The sequence below is a fragment of the Vipera berus genome (assembly GCF_964194415.1).
Source record: "Vipera berus genome assembly, chromosome: 8".
NCBI classification, from domain to species: domain Eukaryota; kingdom Metazoa; phylum Chordata; class Lepidosauria; order Squamata; family Viperidae; genus Vipera; species Vipera berus.
The window spans coordinates 18,098,715-18,120,398 of NC_138211.1; the positions used below are offsets into that span (position 1 = coordinate 18,098,715).

Genomic DNA, 21,684 nt, shown 5'->3' on the forward strand with positions numbered 1-21,684 from the left:
GACCGGGATAACTCATTCTCAGTCATTCAACGCAACGTAGCTCAGCATCCGCCCGCGACAAAGATGGCGGTTTCCCTGCTGGCTTTTCCGCCCCCCTCCCTCAGAAGGGAGGGGCGGGGCGGAGAAGAAGCCATGCCCGCGACAAGCATGGCGGAATGCGGAATGCATTAAGGAATGGGGAACACGTGGGAGCGTGGGTTAAGATGGCGGCCGAACGGCGTGCGCATGCGCCCTGAGTGGATCCAGGTTTGCCGGGCCGGCGGAGAGGCCTGAACGGTCTGGGTAATCTCAAGCCGTCTTGCGTCGGCCGGGAGAGGAGAACGAGGCGAGGGGGCGCTTACGGAAAGCGTAAGGGCGGCGTGAATGGGAAGAGAGGGGAAGACACTGCCGAAGCTCTTGCAGATAAGCCCGCAATGACGGGGGTGCGTGGGGGCGTGGACCGACATCCCTGGTGCTTCTCCTGGTGGCCTTCACTCCTTGCTATAGCCCAGGAGAGGCCTGGGCCGTCTCTTTTCGGCGCTAGCCGGATGCGTGGGACGACGAGTCCCATTCTCTGCAGCGCCCTTCCCAAGCGTTGGGACCATTATGGCTCCCACTGGTTCCCTATGCGGGGGTGGGGATGATGGGATCAGTAGTCCGTGGGGCTGGGGGCCCGAGGTGGGTTGGCACCATTCCCACGGGCAGTGTCGGCGCCCCGCACATTTCCTTGCCTTCAGAAGTTGTGGGTGCTTCAACACTTGAGGTTTTTTCTAAGAAGAGATTGGACAGCCACTTGTCAGAAATGATGTAGGGTCTCCTGCTTGAGCAGGGGGTTGGACTAGATGACCTCCAAGGTCCCTTCCAACTCTGTTATTCTGTATAATTCTTTCAGAGGTCTCCCCTGTGTTCTCTCATGCGCTGGGTGGGCATCCTGAGAGGATGGCTGGTGTGAGTGAGATCACTGCAGGCAGCTGATCCCCAGGGAAAAAGCACAAGGAAGACGTGTGGGGTGTTGGCTGTGAACGTGGGAATGGTGCCCTGCCCCACAGATTACAGATCTCATCATCCCCAGCCCACACGGGGTACCGGTGGGGGCCGCAGTGGTCCCACACCTCAGAAAGGTGCTGCGGAGAATGAGATCCATCGTTCTACGTATTCGTGGGGTAACTGAAAAGTTTCATCTTTGTTTAAAGGTCTTTTCAGCTAACTCTTCTTCTGTTTGGCAAGTCCTGCAAGATGTCTGAAGGAACTTCAAGTGGCGATCCCGAGAGTGCCCGGCCCACACTTCCTGCTGCTCGAGGATTAATAGGGAGAAGGACTCCTGCGCCAATCTCGGCAGGTCGCCTGCCCTCCATCCGCTCCCGAGATCTTACCCTTGGTGGGGTCAAAAAGGCAAGAGTCTCTTGCTAAGGAAGTATCTTGCAGCGTTATTTTTTTTCCCCTTGGATGCAGTTAGTCTGTTTGGAGTTGTGGTAAACGCACCGTGCCAAAAAATGGAGACCATGAGTTCTAGTCTTGCTTGGGCACAAAGCCACCCGGATAATCTTGGTCCAGCCTCTCTCAGTCTTAGGAAGGAGGCAAAGGCAACTCCCTTCTGAAAAACCTTGCCAAGAAAATTACAGGGACTAGCAGTTGCCAAGAGTCGGCACTGACCTAAGACACACGTTCTGAGATGGTATAGGTCAGGGGTAGGTAACCTTGGTGCTTTTATGACTGGTGGACTTCAACTCCCAGAATTGCTGGCTCAGGAATTCTGGGAGTTGAAGTCCACCAGTCATAAAAGCGCCAAGGTTGCCTACCCCTGGTATAGGTTCTTCTGCTTGAGCAGGGACGGGGGGGGGGGGGGGCTGGGCTAGAAGACCTCCAAGATCCCTTCCAGCTCTATTGTAATCTCTATTCTCATTCACACAATAGGATAAGTTATGGCTACCTCATTCATGGGCTTACTGTGCCTCCTTAGAAATTGTATAGGTTACAACCATTTGTTTAGTGACAATTCAAAGTTACAACAGCACTGAAAAGTGAAATATAATCATTTTTTCACACTTCACGACCATTGCAGCATCCCCATGATCACATGATTAAAATTTGGGTGTTGGCCCGCATTTATGATGGTTGCCATTCCTTGTCCCAGGTCTCAAGTGACTTGAGAGTTGATGAGTTATTTAGCTTAGAGAGACAATTCATCACCAAATCTCCATTCAGTGAAAAACTAGAATATTAAAGCTAAGCATGCTGACTTTTAATTACAAGATAAGGCCACTTCTTTTCAAGAAAAGCAGGATCTCTTTATTTCTAAATATGTGGCACAGATGTTTATCTGCATGTTCATAGATTGCTCTAGTTGGCAAAACACTTTTGGTCATTATTGAGCTAGAAGAGCAGAGAACCATGATGAATGTTAGTAATCATGACAGATGGGAAACTGCTGACTTTGGAGTTTTAATTCATTAAACATTGATCTCATTCAGTTTGGTAGCATCAATGTCAGTGAACTTTTTAAAAATGTTGTTGTTGTTAGTTGCAAAGTCGTGTCCGACCCATCACGACCCTATGGACAACGTTCCTCCAGGCCTTCCTGTCCTCTACCATCTTCTGGAGTCCATTTAAGCTCATTCCTACTGCTTCAGTGACTCCATCCAGCCACCTCATTCTCTGTCGTCCCCTTCTCTTGCCCTCAACCTTTCCTAGCATTAGGCTCTTCTCCAGTGAGTCCTTCCTTCTCATTAGGTGCCCAAAGGATTTGAGTTTTAGCTTCAGGATCTGGCCTTCTAAAGAGCAGTCAGGGTTGATCTCCTCTAGAACTGACCGGTTTGATCGCCTTGCAGTCCAAGGGACTCGCAGGAGTCTTCTCCAGCACCACAGTTCAAAGGCCTCAATTCTTTGGCGCTCAGCCTTTTTTATGGTCCAACTTTCACTGCCATACATTGCAACTGGGAAGACCATAGTCTTGACTATATGCACTTTTATTGACAGGGTGATGTCTCTGCTTTTTAGTGTGCTGTCTAGATTTGCCATGGCTTTCCTCCCGAGGAGCAAGCGTCTTTTAATTTCTTGGCTACAGTCCCCATCTGCAGTGATTTTGGAGCCCAAGAAAATAAAATCTGTCACTACCTCCATTTCTTCCCCATCTATTTGCCAGGAATTGAGAGGGCCGGATGCCATGATCTTGGTTTTCTTAATGTTTAGTTTCAACCCAAGTTTTGCACTCTCCTTCACTTGCAACAAGAGGCTCTTTAGTTCCTCTTCACTTTCTGCCATTAGAGTAGTATCATCTGCATATCTTAGGTTGTTGATATTTCTTCCGGCAATCTTAATTCCAACTTTTGATTCATCTAGCCCTGCCTTTCTCATGTTGTGCTCTGCATATAAGTTAAATAGGCAAGGTGACAGTATACAGCCTTGCCGGACTCCTTTCACAATTTTGAACCAATCAGTGCTTCCGTGTCCAGTTCTTACTGTTGCGTCTTGGCCCGTATATAGGTTTCTCAAGACTTTAGCATAGTCAATGAAGCAGAAGTAGATGTTTTTCTGGAACTCTCTAGCTTTCTCCATGATCCAGCGTATGTTAGCAATTTGATCTCTAGTTCCTCTTCCTCTTCGAAATCCTGCCTGTACTTCTGGTAGTTCTCGATCCACATACTGCTGGAGTCTAGCTTGTAGAATTTTAAGCATAACTTTACTAGCATGTGAAATGAGTGCAATGGTGCGATAGTTTGAACATCCTTTGGCACTGCCTTTCTTTGGAATTGGAATGAAAACTGATCTTTTACAATCCTGTGGCCACTGTTGAGTTTTCCAAATTTGCTGGCAAATTGAGTGTAGCACTTTTACTGCATCGTCTTTTAAGATTTTGAATAGTTCAGCTGGAATACTGTCACCTTCACTAGCTTTGTTGTTGCTCAGCTTTTCTAAGGCCCACTTCACTTCACATTCTAGGATGTCTGGCTCGAGGTCAGTGACCACTTCATTGTGATTATCAGGGACGTTAAGCTCATTCTTGTATAGTTCTGTGTAATTTTGCCACTTCTTAATCTCTTCTGCCTCTGTTAGGTCCCTGCCATTTTGGTCCTTTATCATGCCCATTTTTGCATTAAACGTTCTCTTCATCTCTCCAATTTTCTTGAAAAGATCTCTGGTCTTCCCTATTCTATTGTTTTCTTCTATTTCTTTGCACTGTTCATTTAAGAAGGCATTCTTATCTCTTCTAGCTATTCTCTGGAATTCTGCATTTAGTTGGGCATATCTTTCTTTTTCTCCCTTGCCTTTCGCTTCCCTCCTTTCCTCAGCTATTTGCAAAGCTTCCTCAGACAGCCATTTTGCTTTCTTGCATTTCTTTTTCTTTGGGATGGTTTTGGTTGCTACCTGTTGTACAATGTTGCGAACCTCTGTCCATAGTTCTTCAGGCACCCTGTCTATCAGATCTAATTCCTTAAATCTATTTGTCACATCTAGTGTATATTCAACAGGGATATGATTTAATTCATACCTGACTGGCCTAGCGCTTTTCCCTACTCTCTTCAGTTTAAGCCTAAACTTTGCAACGAGAAGCTCATGGTCTGAGCCACAGTCAGCTCCTGGTCTTGTTTTTACTTACTGTATAGAGCTTCTCCATCTTTGGCTGCAGAGCATATAGTCAATCTGATTTCTGTGTAGACTGTCTGGTGATGTCCATGTGTAGAGCCGTCTCTTGGGTTGTTGGAAAAGAGTGTTTGCTATGACCATCGTATTCTCTTGACAAAATTCTATCAGCCTGTGCCCTGCTTCATTTTGTACTCCAAGGCCAAACTTGCCTGTTATTCCGGTTATCTTTTGGCTTCCTGCTTTAGCATTCCAATCCCCCATGAGGATAAGGACATCATTTTTTGGTGTTAGTTCTATAAGGTGCTGTAGGGCTTCATAGAACCGCTCAATTTCATCCTCTTCAGCACCGGTGGTTGGGGCATAGACTTGGACTACTGTGATATTGAATGGTTTGCCTTGGATTCAAACTGAGATCATTCTGTCATTTTGAGGATTGTATCCCAGTATTGCTTTTCCTATTTTATTGACTATGAAGGCTACTCCATTTCTTCTGAGGGATTCTTGCCCGCAGTAGTATACCTGATGGTCATCTGAATTAAATTCACCCATTCCTGTCCATTTTAGTTCGCTGATACCTAAGATGTCGATGTTCAGTCTTGTCATCTCTTGTTTGACCACGTCCAGCTTTCCTTGATTCATGGATCTTACATTCCAGGTTCCTATGGAGAAAAAAATCTTTACAGCATCGGACTTTCCTTTCACCACCAGACACATCCACAGCTGAGCGTCCTTTCGGCTTTGGCCCAGTCGCTTCATTCTTTCTGGCGCTACTAGTACTATCCCTCTGCTCTTCCCCAGTAGCATATTGGACGCCTTCCGACCTGAGGGGCTCATCTTCCAGCGTCATATCGTTTTGCCTTTTGGTACTGTCCATAGGGTTTTCATGGCAAAGATACTGGAGTGGGTTGCCATTTCCTTCTCCAGTGGATCACGTTTTGTCAGAACTCTCTGCTATGACCTTTCCGTCTTGGGTGGCCCTGCACGGCATAGCTCACAGCTTCATTGAATTACGCAAGCCCCTTCGCCACGACAAAGCAGTAATCCATGAAGGGGTTTTAAAAATAGAAACAGGCTATTCTCAGGATTCTAAATGTTCCTTTTGCTTCTTTGAATTGGTTAGGCAATAAGCAAGCTATCTGGAGGATTGCGAAGTGGCTGCTTATGTTAAGGATATTTGATTCCATGTGTAAACATATTTTTGTGATAGAGAGTGGTTAATTTTACTTGATGTCTTCTGATGCTAGTATTCAAATATTTTGAGACGTTGGTATTTGTTTTGGAAAGAGAACAAGGAGAACATGTCCATTTTCAGTTGAACTGAAAGCGTAACTTGAAGCCAAGAGCTTAATACTGTAGTCATAAGGAATGCAAAATATTTGGGCCCCCAAATATTAAAACATTTTAAAAGAAATATTTTCTCCAAACAATGCAACTATGAAGAATGCTAAAAATATTCTCTTCCCACAGAAATGTGAGAATCTCAATTATATTTATTAATTTTATAGTAAGCTACCTAGTATCAAAGTGAGATGGGTAGTTATATAAATCAAATAAATATTGGAGTTTCAATTTTAGCACACTAAAATTGGTGGAGCAGTGGGCTAATGCCTCCTTAAGTAACACCAGCTGCCTGCAATTAGTGCAGGTTCGAGTCCCACCAGGCACAAGGTTGACTCAGCCTTCCATCCTTCCGAGGTAGGTAAAATGAGGACCCAGATTGTTGGGGGCAATAAGCTGACTTTGTAAAAATGCCGCTTGGGGGGGGGCGAAAGCCCTAATAAGCAGGCATATACACAGAATGAAGGCTATTGCTAAGCACATTGAGTTGTGCTTAAATTGTAAGCCGCCCTGAGTCTTCGGAGAAGGGCGGGATATAAATGGGATTAAATTTTTTTAAAAAAATGTACTCTGAGGAATGTCATAAACAAAATATTGTGCCTAATCTATATTTGTTCTCTTGTCTCTTGTTTTTTTTTTTAGAAAACCTTTGCCCCTAACATTATTAGCAGGAAAATCAAAGAAGAGTAAGTTCCCTTTCAATGTTGTTTTCATGGAGTGTATTAATATGAAGGAATGCTTAATGCAATGAAGAACTGAGAAGATCTGTTTCAGCCTTAATCCGAAGTTATCCAATGAATCTACCTCCTGAGTTGCTATACTTTAACGTCATTTGTTCAACCTATAATTTTGCACTAAGGTGTTGTTTGGCTTATTTAGTCAACATTTCCTAAGTTATTATTTGGGAAGAAATGAATATAATTTAAAATCATACTACCCCTGTCCTTACCAAAATGTAGTTCTTGTACTGTGCTTATCTGCTGTTTTGTCAGCTCTCTTTGAATAACATACGTGGTTGGGAGGAGTGGTTGTTATAGCGTGTTTCTCATTTGCCCAGGTAACCACTTGTTAATAAACAATTAAAACTACATGTTGATTTTGTGGAAAGATATATAGGCCTTTAGAATGCCCGTGTCTTTTTTCACAAAAATCTGTTTTCTTCTTCTTTTCATTTATATATCCCAAAGCTTTTTTTTTTTTCCAAACGACAACTAGACTTTGTTGGCGTTTTTTTTGAAAATGTTTCGTTTCTCATCCAAGAAGCTTCTTCAGTTCAGAATTGAAGAATCTTGGATGAGAAACGAAATGTTTTCAAAGAAAACGCCAAGAAAATCCAGTTGCCTTTTGGGTGGGGGAAAAAAAAACACCTTTGGGACAACCATGATTTGGATGATTGAGAATCTCTATAGATACTTTCATTTATATAGTTCTTTCCCTTTTTCCCCCCGCTGTCAACTGCCAGGTACTTACTGCAACTATCAGCTATCTATCCATTCCCAACTCTTTATCTTTTGCTCTTTTAGCATGTCTGAAAGAGGTTCAGTCCTTATAAAGCTACAGGTATAATAATAATAATAATAATAATAATAATAATAATAACAACAACAACAACAACAACAACAACAACAACAACAACAACAACAACAATTATTATTATTATTATTATTATTATTATTATTATTATTATTATTATTATTATTATTATTATTATTATTATTTTATTTGTATACCGCCCTTCTCCCGAAGGACTGAGGGCGGTGAACAGGGCAATATATACTAAAATGCAAAGATACAAAAATTAAAAAAAAGATTAAACATAAACATAATGCCCAATACAAACAACAATAAATACAGTAAAGGGCCTTAGGAAACTTCTGAATGTTTTGGAACCTTTTGAATCCTAAAGACAAAGAGGTCTCTAGCTCTCATTGAGCAACTGATTACATATTTTCTGGTTTGTTTTTTTTTTCTGTTTAGGCCCAAGGAGGACCTTTCTGTCACAAAAGAGAAGAAGGACCGCGATCGGGATCGGCAGAGGGAAAGTCATGGACGCGGCAGAGGGAGGCCAGAAGTTATTCAGTCTCACTCCATCTTTGAGCAAGGCCCAGCAGAAATGATGAGGAAGAAAGGTTTGCGAATGATTGAAGTTGGGGCAGTCCAATGGCTACTGTTTGGGCTTTTTAATTTTCACTGTGAACTCATAAAGCTTTCCTTAAGACTCTTAGCCTGAGGGTTCCCACCCCACCAGCACCAGGCATTCCAGTACGCAGGGTGAATCACGGTAGACTTGTAAAAATAGGATGGGATAAATGAGTAAAATTGGAATGTGCTGAATCTGATAGAAAGCTTTTATGTAAGCTGCGATCAAGTACTTAGAGCATCTTGAGGGTTGGTGTAAAAGTCCTCACCATCAAAGCTGGTTGAGCAAGTCCATCAGAGATGGCAGGGTTCCGTGGCGGGTATTCGGGAGGAAGTGGACCAGATTCTCTGTGACGTCAACTCTGGGTTTTTTGTTTGTTTGTAAAAGCTACCAGAAGGTGACAGGAAGCTAGGATAGGCTCAGTACTTAATTCGTACTTGGGTGAATGGGTGATGCTTCCCTGCCAAAAAACTCTTGGTCAAACAAGATATCTTGGTAAACTCTTAATCTTGCCTCCAGCGTGTTGCATGAACAGAACTGTTCCATTGATCATAAATTAACCACACCTTTCTCCAGAATCCTCTTTTTCCTTATTCCTTCTCCCTGACTTTTCTTCTCTTTCCTTGTTTGCATAAACATGGATGTGTCCGCCGGTGATTCTAGTAAAGCTTTTTTGACTTACTTTTCATGAAATGTCTGGTTTGGGTGACTTGGCCATCCAGGGTCTTCTTCTCAGCTGGCCTCCATAAAGTTGCATTGTGAGATGTGCAACTTGCAGGGCTGTTATTCTTGCCTTCTGCGCAGGTACCTGGGATAAGTCTGTGGATATGTCTGATTTTGGCCCATCCCACATCATCAACATTAAGAAAGAGAAGCGGGAGACAGATGAAGAGACTAAGAAGATCTTGCGCATGTTGGAGAAAGATGATGTGAGTTTGAGAATGGCCACATTTGGAAGAACCATCCATAGACTTCCCAAATAATATGAACTTTATCATCATAGGACAGCCTCTAAGGCAATGGCCTCCAACCTTTTGGGCACCGTGTACCAGTTTCGCAGAGAGCGGTTTTTTCACGGACGGGGCGTGGTTTCACACGTTGCCAGTATCCCACATGTGCAGGGATGGGGCTTCGCTTGCTTGTACAGTATGATTCCTCGCAGGCCGTGGGACGCGGTGGCTCAGTGGGTTAGGACGCTGAGCTTGTTGATCAGAAGGTGGGCAGTTTGGCGGGTCGAATCCCGAGTGCCGCGTAGCAGAGTGAGCGCCTGTGACTCGTCCCAGCTTCTGCCAACCTAGCAGTTCGAAAGCATGTAAAAATGCAAGTAGAAAAATAGGGACCACTACGGTGGGAAGGTAACAGCGTTCTGTGTGCCTTTGGCGTCTAGTCATGCCGGCCACATGACCACGGAGACGTCCTCGGACAAGCGCTGGCTCTTCGGCTTTGAAACGGAGATGAGCACCGGCCCCTAGAGTCGGAAACGACTAGCACGCATGTGCGGGGGAACCTTTACCTTTTTATATATATAAATAGGAATGTTTCAGTTCATTTTAATCATCATTTTGTGTTCATTTTTTTCATCTGTCGTTGTTTCTGCATCCCTTTGTGTTCTCCGCTGTAGGAACAAAAGGCAGGTTTAGGACGTTTGTACCTAGGGAAGCATTTCTCTGCACATTGATACGTTGCCAGTTGTTGATGAAAGACAGTCTCTAAACCCTGAATACAAGATCACCAAATGCACTTTCTTTGTTGTTGACATAACATGATATTCCCCCAACAAATTACCTGTAAGGGCTCGAAGTGAAAAAGGTGCAAAATGTTCAGTCTCAAAACAGTCTGAGCACATTTCATGAAATGTTTCGCTCTTAATTGTAAAACAAACTGGTTTGAACTTTTTGGCAAAGCGTTTCGAGCCAAGCCTGCCCAAAGCTCAGAAGGTGGTTTTGCATTTACGGTGAGAGATTTCACAAATCTCTGTGCTGGGAACAGCCTAGGCCGCTCGAAGTAAGGCAGCCGTTCCCTCCACAAAGGAAGAACCCATTCTCACCTGACATTGGACCACAAACTACCTCAGCCGCCTTTATTGCTTGGTTGGCTTGTTCATTCAATTCAGAGGCTGAGAGATTCCAGACAACTGGCCAGCTTAACATAAAAAAAACCTTAAGAAAGATTAGAAAAACTACCAGATCATCATTGTCCAAAAAACGAGACTCGTGGGATAGCGTGTGAAATAGTCTCCGGAAATGTTCCTCTTCTTTAACCTGCCGTTTTCTCTTTCGTTCTTTGGTCCCAGTTCCTGGATGACCCAGGCTTGAAAAACGACATTCGAAACAAGCCAGTTCAGCTGCCTCTGGCACATTCTGGTTGGCTTTTCAAGGAAGAAGGGGACGATCAAGAAGACGGCAAGCTATCGAACGCCGGCCGTAAAGAGGAGGAGCTGGAAACGGACGTATCTTCGGTGAAAGGTAGGTGGCTCACGCCAACTTGGGGCAGATGAGCCAGCAGATAAAGTGGGCATTTTGCAGCCCTGAAATGGTGTGAATTGTAATTTCCTGCAAGAAGAGAAGCGTTGGGGCCCGTGCCATGGTGAGAGATCACACGGGACAGACCATGAGATATGGCTGTAGTCATTTGGTGTGCTGGTCGCCAGAAGAAGCCCGGTGGCTGCTGTAAAAAACGGGATGCTGAACCAGCTGGATTCACGCTGCGATTGCGCAAGGCAAAGAGCAGTCATCTTGCGGCCGCTGTGCCAAAGGACAGTCACGCTGTCCTTCGCCTACTTGTCTGCTTGCGATGCAGTTCATCGCAAGCGCGGTCTTCCGCTTCTTCCCAAGTGCATCTGGCGAGCTCTTAATATCTCCTCACGGCTTGCTATAAACAAATGGTCCTTACATATGTACAGGTAGTCCTCAACTTACAACAGTTCACTGAGTGACCGAAGTTACAAAGGCGCTGGAAAAGGTCACCTGCGACTGTTGACTTATGACAAGACCATTACGGCATCCCCAGGGTCATGAGATCAAAATTCAGGCGCTTTGGCAACCGACTCATATTTATGACGGTTGCAGTGTCCCGGGGTCACGTGATCACCTCTTGCAACCTTCTGACAAGGCCAGTGGGAACACCAGATTCCCTTAGCAAGTACGTGACGGATTTGACAACTGCAGGGATTCACTTAACCGGGAAAAGTCATAAAATAGGGCAAAACTCACTTTTAACAAAGTCTCACGTAGCAACATAAACTTTGGGCTCAGTTGTGGTCACAAGCTGAGGACCACCTGTCTATAGAGGAAGGAGAGTCCTGGCACAAAGCATAAGCACTGATGCTCCACCTTTCAGATCTCAGTTGGCTGGAGCTTGCAGTGCATTGAGCTGGCAGTGTAGCTTTAGGACTGTGTAACAGCGCTAGTGATCCTGACTCTCTCTTTCTCCCTCCCTCTCCCTCCCCCCTCTCTCTCCCTCTCCCCTCTCTCTCCCTCCCCCCTCCCTCCCTCCCCTCTCTCCCTCTCTCTCCTCCCCCCCTCTCCCTCCCTCTCCCTCCCCCATCTCCCTCTCCCCCCTCTCCCTCCTCCCTCTCCCCTCCCTCCCTCCCTCCCCCCCTCTCACTCCCCTCTCCCCCCTCTCCCTCTCCCTCCCCCCTCTCCCTCTCCCCCCTCTCTCCCCTCCCCTCTTCCTCCCCCCTCCCCCTCCCCTCCCTCCCCTCCCTCTCTCCCTCCCCCCTCTCTCTCCCTCCCCTCTCTCCCTCTCTCTCCTCCCCCCTCTCCCTCCCTCTCTCCCTCCCCCGTCTCCCTCCCCCCTCTCTCTCCCTCCCTCCCCCCTCCCTCCCCTCTCTCCCTCTCCCCCCTCTCCCTCCCCCCTCTCCCTCTCTCCCCTCTCCCCCCTCTCTCCCTCCCCTCTCTTCCTCCCCCCTCTCCCTCCCTCCCCTCCCTCTCTCCCTCCCCCCTCTCTCTCTCTCGCTGTCAGTGAAAGAAGAACCCCATGACGAAGAGGAGACGCCCTGTGCCCAGGCTCCAGCACCCACAAAAACCCCTCCCCCCTTCCCTCATGATGTCTCCCTTGCGGAGCTGCTGCCGAGGTTGAGTCTCTCCAAGGAGGAGGATTTGCTCTTCCTGCAGCTGCCAGACACGCTCCCGGGACAGCCGCCCACGCAGGACACGAAGCCGCTGAAAACGGAAGTGCAGAACGAGGATGGGCAGATGATGGTGATAAAGCAGGAGAAGACCCAGGTGCTGCTCCTGCGGAAACAAGCGGCGGGGATCCACAGATGCTGCTGCGACGCATGTGGCATTGATGGCCGCAAAGGGAGACCTGGACGTCTTTATCTGAGGCCGGCCTTTCTGTAGAACGTTGGGATGGGATGGCAATGCTTGAACCTAAAAGCTTTTCCCAGAGTTGGGTTTTTTTATCAGCATAATTATCCTACAACGAGTGGAAGCTAAGGAAGCTTCCCCCCCCCCCCCCAAAAAAAATGAATTTTCCTGCTTTGCTTCTGTACGACTCTTGGCATTCAGCTCGCCTTGTCCGGGCACAGAAAATAGGATTGTCATTATATTTTAAGGGAGAGCTCTAGTCTTGATTTCTTCCTCAGCTCCTAAACTTGTCCCCTTCTGCTGTTCCAGGAGGCCAAGGAAGCGGAGAATACTTGCACCCTGGCGGACCTCTCGGAAGGGCAAGTGGGGAAGTTGCTGATCCGCAAGTCAGGGAAAGTACAGCTTGTTCTTGGCCAAGTGACTCTCGATGTAACCACGGGGACACCGTGCTCTTTTCTTCAGGTATGCCTCCTCTGGTGGGCCGTGGACGTGGCTGCCCTTCAAAGGCCGTTTCGGACAAGAAGGATTCTGGGAATAGCAACGGCAAGAAACAAGCAGCTGTTAAAGGGCTGGTGTGACACCTCGCCCCAAATGCTGCAGTCAAACTGCTGCTGGTTTGGGAAGATTCGTGCGCTCAGAGCGTGCTCTTGGCTTAGGGACTTCGCAGCCCTGAAGGCTGATGGGAGAATCTTCACGGATATATCCTATTTGGCCCCATGCTCTTCCAGCTGGCACCAGGTAGCCCCGAGTTGTCTGTAGGTTTTCCACAAGGCATCTGTTTAAGTCAGGTGTCCAACCTTGGCAACTTTTAAGACCTGTGGACAGAGCATGGCTGGCTTGGGGATTCTGGGAGTTGAAGTCCACAGGTCTTAAAGTTGCAGAGGTTGGACATCCCTGGTTTAAGCGGACAGGTTGAAAACAGAGAAACCGTATGTATGCATGCCAATAGCCTTAAAAAAAAAAGCTATGCACTAGTGGATGAACAGTGATGACGGCTCCTTGCTCAAAGTCAGCATGGTGCCAAAACTGGGTCCGGATCAGCAAGAAAAATGCATGGAATGCTCAGGGATCAAAATACCTGGATAAATTGCTAAGATTGAGAAATGATGGTCTAGATCAGGGGTAGGCAACCTCGGCTCTTTTATGACTCATGGACTTCAACTCCCAGAATTCCTGAGTCAGCATAGCTGACTCAGGAATTCTGGGAGTTGAAGTCCATGAGTCATAAAAGAGCCGAGGTTGCTTACCCCTGGTCTAGATTAAGGAATAATTAAGTCTTGCTGGCATGGAAAAGGAGTGAGGAGTTAAACAAGTATTCTTGTTTATTATTATTATTATTATTATTTTAAACAAATTTTTGATATTACCAGCCCCAAGCTTTCAGGATAGAGCAGGTTTTTGTTTTCATTTTGTTTGGCTCTGGCCTAATTTAAATGACTGGGAATTGTTTATATTTTTAAAGGGCTTTTGCAGGGGGGGAAATTGGCAGATAGAGTACCTGACCGAGGCCTCCTACGGAGTGGTTTATGCTGACACTCAAAATCTGTTTCACGAAATCTCTTGCTACTTCAGACCTGGAAAGGTTTCCTCGGTTAGATCTTGACGCTTATTTACTTTTTACTCTGGGGAAGCTTTGGAGTAATTGTTCTTTTCTCTTGGTCTTGCAAAGGAGCTGGTGTCAGTCAGCATTGGGGACAATCGGAGTGGCGAGATGATTGTCTTGGGCCATGTGAAGCACAAGCTGGTTTGTGCTCCAGATTTTGAGAGCTTGCTGGCATACAAGCATCGATAGAATGCTACTGGAAGGCTCTTTGCCGGAGCAGCCGGTTGTTCTGCCTAGCAACAATGATTTGGGGCTCTCCAAAAGTGCCTCTTCTTCCTACGTTGATGAAGACAGAAGCGTTTCTAGAAAGACAGCTAGAAGAGATTGGCAACGATCACGGGAATGAGACTGACCAACGTCTTCTGTTGGAGATGATCTGGCGCTCTAGAATCTCTGAAGTTAGGGTAAAGGGGTCCCAACCCAAGGACTTGCTGCATCCTTCCTCCCAGTTCCATACAGGATGTGACCTGCACCCTCGTAATGACTTTAATAACTTAATTGCGCACACCACCCGGTGATTTTATCCCCAAGAGAGATTGGAAAGATGTGAGCCTTGGAGCCAAGATTGCCTGTTTGGCAGCTGTTTCCTGCAGACGCTAGAGAAGATGTCATCATTCCAAACATCTGTAGGAGATTGTACAATGATGCCTTTTCTCTTTCGCCTTCCGCATCTTACCTACCACACACACTGCAGTAGGAGAAAAGGTGTGAGGGGTTGGGGAACACACATTAGACCGTCTCTTTGGCAATGAGATACCCCGTACACCTCTGTTGTCCAGAACATCAGCAGGCTTCTTTTTATAAATGTAGAAGGGAAAGAGAAACACCTTGCGCTTTTAATCTGGCTTTCACTCCCTCGACTTGGAGGGGCCAAGCATCGCTGTACTTGTTGTCCTCACTGAAAGATCCCTGCGGTGGTAGGAGTGATGAGAAGTGCTGGGTGGTAGTTCCTCTGTCTCTCAACAAGGGATCAGTTTTGTCATCAGAAAAGCTTATTCTGACCATTATAGCCAGAATCGTTCTACCCACACTTCTGTCTGTCTCTGTCTCTCTTTCTCTGTCTCTGTCTCTCTGTCTGTCTCTCTCTGTTTCTCTTTCTCTGTGTCTCTCTCTCTCTCTCTGTCTCTCTGTGTCTGTCTGTCTCTCTCTCTGTCTGTCTCTGTGTCTGTCTGTCTCTGTCTCTCTCTCTCTCTGTCTCTCTCTCTCTGTCTCTCTCTTTCTCTCTCTGTCTCTGTGTCTGTCTGTCTCTGTCTCTCTCTTTCTCTCTCTGTCTCTCTCTCTCTCTCTCTCTCTCACACACACACACACACACACACACACCCCTCTATTGAATTCAATGCTCTGGCTTGAAATGATTTTCCTTTCACACACTACCTTGGACTTTGGACATGATCACAAGAAAGTTGTGATTTACTTCCCTTTGTTATCTTGCTTGGCTAAAGAGGACAATTAAGTGTTTAAAGATTTTTACAGAGCAGCAGTTAAAGTATTTATTTTGCTCAGGGTTTTGTTCTTTACAGCAACTGGGACATCATAAATCTGAGAAAGCTCACAGTAGCATTTACTACAAAGATTAGTCCTCTGTTGAAGCATTTCTTTTCAACTGGGTACCTTTATTTGATCTTGGCTAAGGAGGCTCAGTGGGTTAGGACGCTGAGCTTGTCGATCGGAAGGTCGGCAGTTTGGCGGGTCGAATCCCGAGTGCCGCGTAGCAGAGTGAGCGCCTGTTACTCGTCCCAGCTTCTGCCCACCTAGCAGTTCGAAAGCATGTAAAAATGCAAGTAGAAAAATAGGGACCACTACGGTGGGAAGGTAACAGCGTTCCGTGCGCCTTTGGCGTCTAGTCATGCCGGCCACATGACCACGGAGATGTCCTCGGACAAGCGCTGGCTCTTCGGCTATGAAACGGAGATGAGCACCGGCCCCTAGAGTCGGAAACGACTAGCACACATGTGCGGGGGAACCTTTACCTTTACCTTTAAGGAAAATTGGGAGAGAGCAACAACTCCATGGTCAAGTTGTTGGCATTTATTTATCATCTGTATATCTGTAAATAAAAGTGGACTAGAATGATTGTGTGTGTACAGCCCAAGGAATCTGAATACGTTTGCACTTTGAAGCTACGAAGGAAGGAAACGGGAAAGACATTTTCACCTCACCTGTCACTGGACACCTAGGCAGTACAGTAAGATTTGGCATTATTTGTCAAGTGCCTGGGAAATCAGGGGATTCGGGTGGTTCAAAGGTGTACAAAGATTTATTGTAAGCTTAAACTACAAGAATCTGGCCAACTAAGGGTCAGTGGAAATGAGCGGGAGATGAGAATAAAAGGAATTCAAGCTGGGCTGGACTTAGATCTTTGGTGGGTATGCAGAGACTCATGACTTATGATGTGTTTGACCCCTGCCTCGGGCTCAGCCTGGTCATCTACAATATTCCTTATGAAGAGAACAACATAAGGCAGCGTGTTAACCATGTGCAAATATTAATTGATTGAAACTGACAGAGAATATGGCGCTCATAGGGAAAGCAGCTTTTGGACAGTGGAGTGAGAAATATTTTGTGATCATTGGGGGAAAAAGAGATAACTAGTGGAGTCAGAAGAAAAAAGAGAAGGAGTAGGAACTCATGAGAATCAAAAAGTGCCTGTCCCAGCTGCTTATATATATATAAAAAAATCTTAAGGTATTATATGGAGCTTTTTTTCTACCTTTCAGAATCAGAAATGTATTTTTTATCAGTGGATGTTTTATTTAGTTTGATTACAGAAGGCAATATTAACACAGTAGACCTCCATGCTTCCTGAGGCAGCCGGGCCATTGAAGTCTTAACGAAGCTGGGGCAAACTAGACCGAGCAAGGCTGTTTTAATGGAAACCACACTTTGCAATTAATTCAGCAATTGTAGCTAAGAGATAAACCAGTGTCCTTTACAGGCTTCCTCTACACCTCTGCTGATATTTTTTATTGATATCTGGCAATGAGAACTCAGGTTTCCTTGAATGAAGAGGCCTAAGGAAGAAAAATCCAATAAATAAGAGCCTTCTTACCAGCATAGATGTAGAATTAATTCATTTCCCTTTGCAAAGTCCTGTTTATTTATTGCATTTTAAACTGCCCACCAACAATAAGCCTTAGCGGATATCCAGAGTAGAATTAAGGAAATTACAAAGCAAGATAGAAGAAAACTGCAAATCAAGATTATAGGCTGCAAAATAACTAATTTTGGGGGGGAAATCTCTTTATAAATGTTTTAAGAAAGCCTACTAATCAAACAGCTGGCCGCATCAGAAGTAGAAATCGAAGCAGTCAGGCATGGATTTAAAAAGTGTTTGCGTACTGTATATGGGTAGGAGCAGAAGATCTGTGGGGTAAATCCAGGGTGGTCTCTAGGAAACAGAATTGCTGAGGATGAAAAGTGAACAGATTCAAGACATTCTTGGAAAGACTCGGTCATTAGTAGGACCTCACAGAAAGCTGCTCCTGCTTCCAGGAGCTGTAGATGGAAATTTATTCTGACGTGCTCATTCAAAGATGGGAGTTTTAAGATCAGGTCTGAAGCATCAATCCCACTGGACGTGGACTTTCTTAGAAGTCACCAGGATCCTCCTGCCCTGCGTGTTCTTCCACAGGACGGAAAGAAAAATGTCATCCTTTGCATGCTGGACTGGTAAAAGAGGGGCCCATAGCTGATACGATGGTAGAAGCTTGTTGCGTATTTATTGGCGTAAACGCTCTTGGATGTACTTTGCTGTCTGGAAGGCTTTGAGATTCAATGTCCCTCCCTGAATCCCTTGCATGCCAATCAGGATTAGGCAAATCGGGTTAACCAGGACCACAGTGATGGCATGGGTGCAGCTGTCCTTCTTGTCCCCACGGTAGACCTTGGTTCGGAGATCCATCGTGTGCTGTTGGGCGTCAGTATACAGATTGTCTCGTATGACCAGACATTTGTGGCCACCCAGGGTCAAACCCTGAGTGAGGAGTATGTTTCTGTTGCAACCCAGGAGAGCTTGGATTTCTGGTTTGGTCATTCTGGACAAGATGCCACCTTGGTGGGCACGCAAGACCTGCTGTTGTGCTACGGAGATAACTGCGGCATCGCAGCACAACCCGTCTCTCATGAAATTGTTGATACACCCTTGCCAAGAAGTCATTTGGCGATTTGGGGAGCCTTGCCTTTAAAGACACCTTGTAGCCGCTTTGGAAAAAGCCAGGACGCCTTTTTCAGACAGGCCAATTTGGCTCTTCTGAAACCAAGTCTGGGTGGTTGGTTGGAAATCTTAACTTCCCTCCGTCACTCGATATACCTGGCCCTAAGAAGATGAAATATTTCAGGCTCAAACAAGATAACGGCTGCTTGCTGAGTCTATTTCCATGCGCTGTTGATGGACGTACCGTATGTCAAAAATAACTGGCAATCAAGTTTTAGGACACAAACCCTTCAGCGGCTACTTAGTCTTTTCCTGTGTTGTCTTGGCTACAACTACTCGGCATCCCTTCACAGGTTCCAAGCTCTTCGTTCTAGAACCCTGACAGCACTACCCATGTTTCTTGTGATGTCATAATGCATCTTTTCCTGGAGGAATCGAAACAGCTCAATTTGCTTTATGTGGACGGCTTGCATATCCCATCATACTTTTAACTAACAGTCATAGTTTTTGTTTGGGTCTGCATCTGATAGTATACAAGTTACAAAATTATCCTTTTGAACCAGAAGACTTAGGATCAAGACGGGTTCCCTCAAATACACGGGTATTGGGATCGTGATTATTGGGGTTCCCACATCAAGGCTACGAAGCACGCTTGGGTTCCCAATCGCCTATTAATTGCTATTGTTGGGATTTTAACTGAAGTTGGTTTATTGTTTCATTTTTTTTAAAAAAAAAAATAATAATTTAGCCACCAGAGTTGCATTGTTCCAGGTTGGGTGAGACCATGTAAGTTTCATAAATAAATATTCAGGCGGGCAGGCAGGCCTTTTGAAAAGCTCCTTTTTCTGGACCAAGTTCTACCTTGCAGCATGTTACAACCACAGTTCCCCAGCCGCTTTCTTTAAGTGGAATTTAGAATTTAGGATTGCTTCTATGATGATGTGTTTAGTTCCTGGCTCCGTCTTTGGTGGTTTTAGCAGGGTTTGGGCTCAAGCCCCCAAAGGAACTGAGTCTTCTCAGCTTGAAACCCAAATGTAAGAGTGGCAAGCACATTGGCCCAGTATATTCTGCAAAAACCTGGTATTTGGCAGCCTTCCACCTGCAGAGCAGGCTGAATTTCAGGCAAAAAGGTAAAAAAGGAAATACTTTCCCCAAACGCTCAGGCCAGACTCTACTTGCAACTTCTGGCCAGGAGATGGCAGCAAACGACCACCATTGAAGCTCAAACTCAGAACTTGGGAACAGAAGGAAAAAAAGCCTTTAGGAGGAAATCAAGTATTCTCATCCTTGTATCAGCGACTTCTTGTTTTCTTCTACTCGAGAGCAGGTTAAGTTACTTAACTTCTTTTCTGGGCTCCCCAGAGCCATCTCTGACCGCCCTTTAAGAAGGTGGTTCACATGATTTCCTGCATTTTGAAGTGGAAAAATCTTCAAATACTGTGTTGTAAGATGTACTCTCCAAATAATAATAATAATAAAAAAACTTGGGCTGTGTTAAATTCTGTTTCTGGTTGGAAAAAAAGCAGAAGCAGTGATTGGAACATTTAGCTGAGGCTTAGTGGACCCTCCAAAACTTAAGAGGCATTCTAGAAGAAGTGAAAACTCCAGACTAATTGAAATTATTCACCTTGCGCACATACAGGAGAACACGCAAAGTCACAGGCAAGGAAAACTTCAACGTAATCAGCTTAGAATTGAAACCTGATTATTTTGATGTGAGTTGTGGCAGTCCTTTTTCAACATTACACCCAGCTAGAGATTTAAGAAGTGAAAAAAATTGTGTCGGTAATATTTCTTTTCCAAATTATAATTAACATTGATAGAGTATTTTTCTTTTTTCTTTTTTGCCCTCAATATTCTAAGGGATTTAATAGACTTAATATTTTTACACATATTATACAAACATCAATGTATGGAAACAATACAATGTGCTAAGATTTATCCCAGCATAAAAAAGGAGAAAAAATTACGAACTTTCCAATGCTTACATATGACGAATGATAAATTGGAAATCACCTCTCAGTGAAGTAGGATTTATCTGCCCTGATGTTCCTATTATATCTTAGCTATTCAGTGTTGCTGTTTGCTAGTCCATTGCCTAGCCAACCCAGAGTCACCTTGTTGGGGACGGGCGATATAGTAATTTAATAAACAAACAAAATCTATTTTATGTCTGAAAACGATAAATAAATGTGCTTTGAATGTGTGCCTCCAAACAGCCTGAGTTTTAGGCCAGCCATTTGAAGCACATTTATTTTTAAAGAGCAACTTCAGGAAATATAGAACTGAATATAAAAGCTGCCAGTTGAAATTCTGATACAGTAGTACCTTAGTATCCATTGTTAATTGGTTCTGGGAGGTGTGATGAGTTTTGAAAACAAATTTTTCCCCTTAAGAAATAATGTAGTGAGTCACAAGGCAGCCAACACCAACAAGTTCTAGCTTGTGCATCTAGTACCAAACAAATGATAAGTACCAGAACAACAGTTTCACATCAAAATGTGTTGAGTACCAAATTCAACGAGTTTCAAAGCAGTTGAGTACCAAGGTGCCCCTGTATACGGGCTCTTAGCTGTGGGAATCTAGCACAAGAATATTTTATTTCAGGAATGATTTAAAAGTCCTCTCAAGTAACAGATTGAGAAAAGAGATCAAATAACAACAACAGAAATCCCTGGACATACTTTCAGTTCTTCAATGCTTTACTTATACATTGGTGCAAAACTTTCGATGGGTGGTTGGGACAGTTGTGAAACACAATTTGCTACAGCTTTGTTGCACGATCTTTTTTTGTTGGAGGAAAGGTAGAGAAAAATGGGGACGGGATTAGATTAGGAAAACCGAGCTAGTTTATGCCCAGTCATTTTCTTTAGTTTGTAGCTGCACAGCTTCCTAAAGAATGGTTTGCTACTCAGACCATAATTAATATCTCAACATAATGGGTTGATATTTTGTATGAGTGGTACTCTTCGCTCTCTTGATTCTTGTGAATTTTTTGTTTACAGGAATGTCCCCCAATGTCGCAGCACTCCAATATCCCCGCCCCCGCTCTTCTCAGGCAGCATCACGAGATTTTAGAAGTTTCCATCCCCGGTACTTTTGGAGTGGCCTTCAGGTGGTGGAAAACCCACCCTGCATCTCACTTTTTTACTCGTTGAACCATCCCACCACTTGCTTTCTTAAGAAAGTCTTCATTCCTACCCATTCTTCCGAAGCCTTTCCTCTATCACAGGGGTTTTCAAACTTGGTCCTTTGATGACTTGTGGACTTCAACTCCCAGAATTCCTCAGCCAGCGGGCCTGGCTGAGGAATTCTGGTAGTTGAAGTCCACAAGTCATCAAAGGGCCAGGTTTGAAGACCCCTGCTCTAATGTTACAACAGAGCAGGGGCGTCCAAACTTGGCCACTCTAAGACCTGTGGACTTCAACTCCTAGAATTCCACAGCCAGCCATGGCTGGCTGGGGAATTCTGGGAGCTGAAGTCCACAGGTCTTAGAGTGGCCAAGGTTGGCCACCCCTGCATTAGAGCAATTACAGCCAGATTAATCCTGGTTCTCCAGGTTAGGAATCTCCTCCAA

The 21,684-nt window shown here is 45.1% G+C and overlaps 1 protein-coding gene across 2 annotated transcripts; it reads left to right on the forward strand.

Moving 5' to 3' along the window:
- The first annotated feature begins 204 nt into the window (after nucleotides 1-204).
- Nucleotides 205-16,298, forward strand: POLR3D (RNA polymerase III subunit D). 2 transcript variants are annotated; one of them, XR_014027205.1, is made up of 10 exons: nucleotides 205-348; nucleotides 1,173-1,371; nucleotides 6,544-6,587; nucleotides 7,879-8,030; nucleotides 8,846-8,970; nucleotides 10,335-10,506; nucleotides 12,005-12,267; nucleotides 12,661-12,813; nucleotides 14,021-15,598; nucleotides 15,950-16,298. XR_014027205.1 is itself a non-coding variant. In XM_081333679.1 (9 exons), the coding sequence occupies exons 2-9, from the start codon at nucleotides 1,216-1,218 to the stop codon at nucleotides 14,141-14,143; spliced, it is 1,188 nt and encodes a 395-aa protein (XP_081189805.1). In that variant the 5' UTR covers nucleotides 205-348; nucleotides 1,173-1,215; the 3' UTR covers nucleotides 14,144-16,298. The 2 variants fall into 2 exon arrangements, 1 of the variants encoding a protein (XP_081189805.1); XM_081333679.1 differs by having other exon boundaries at nucleotides 14,021-16,298.
- Nucleotides 16,299-21,684: the final 5,386 nt, after the last annotated feature.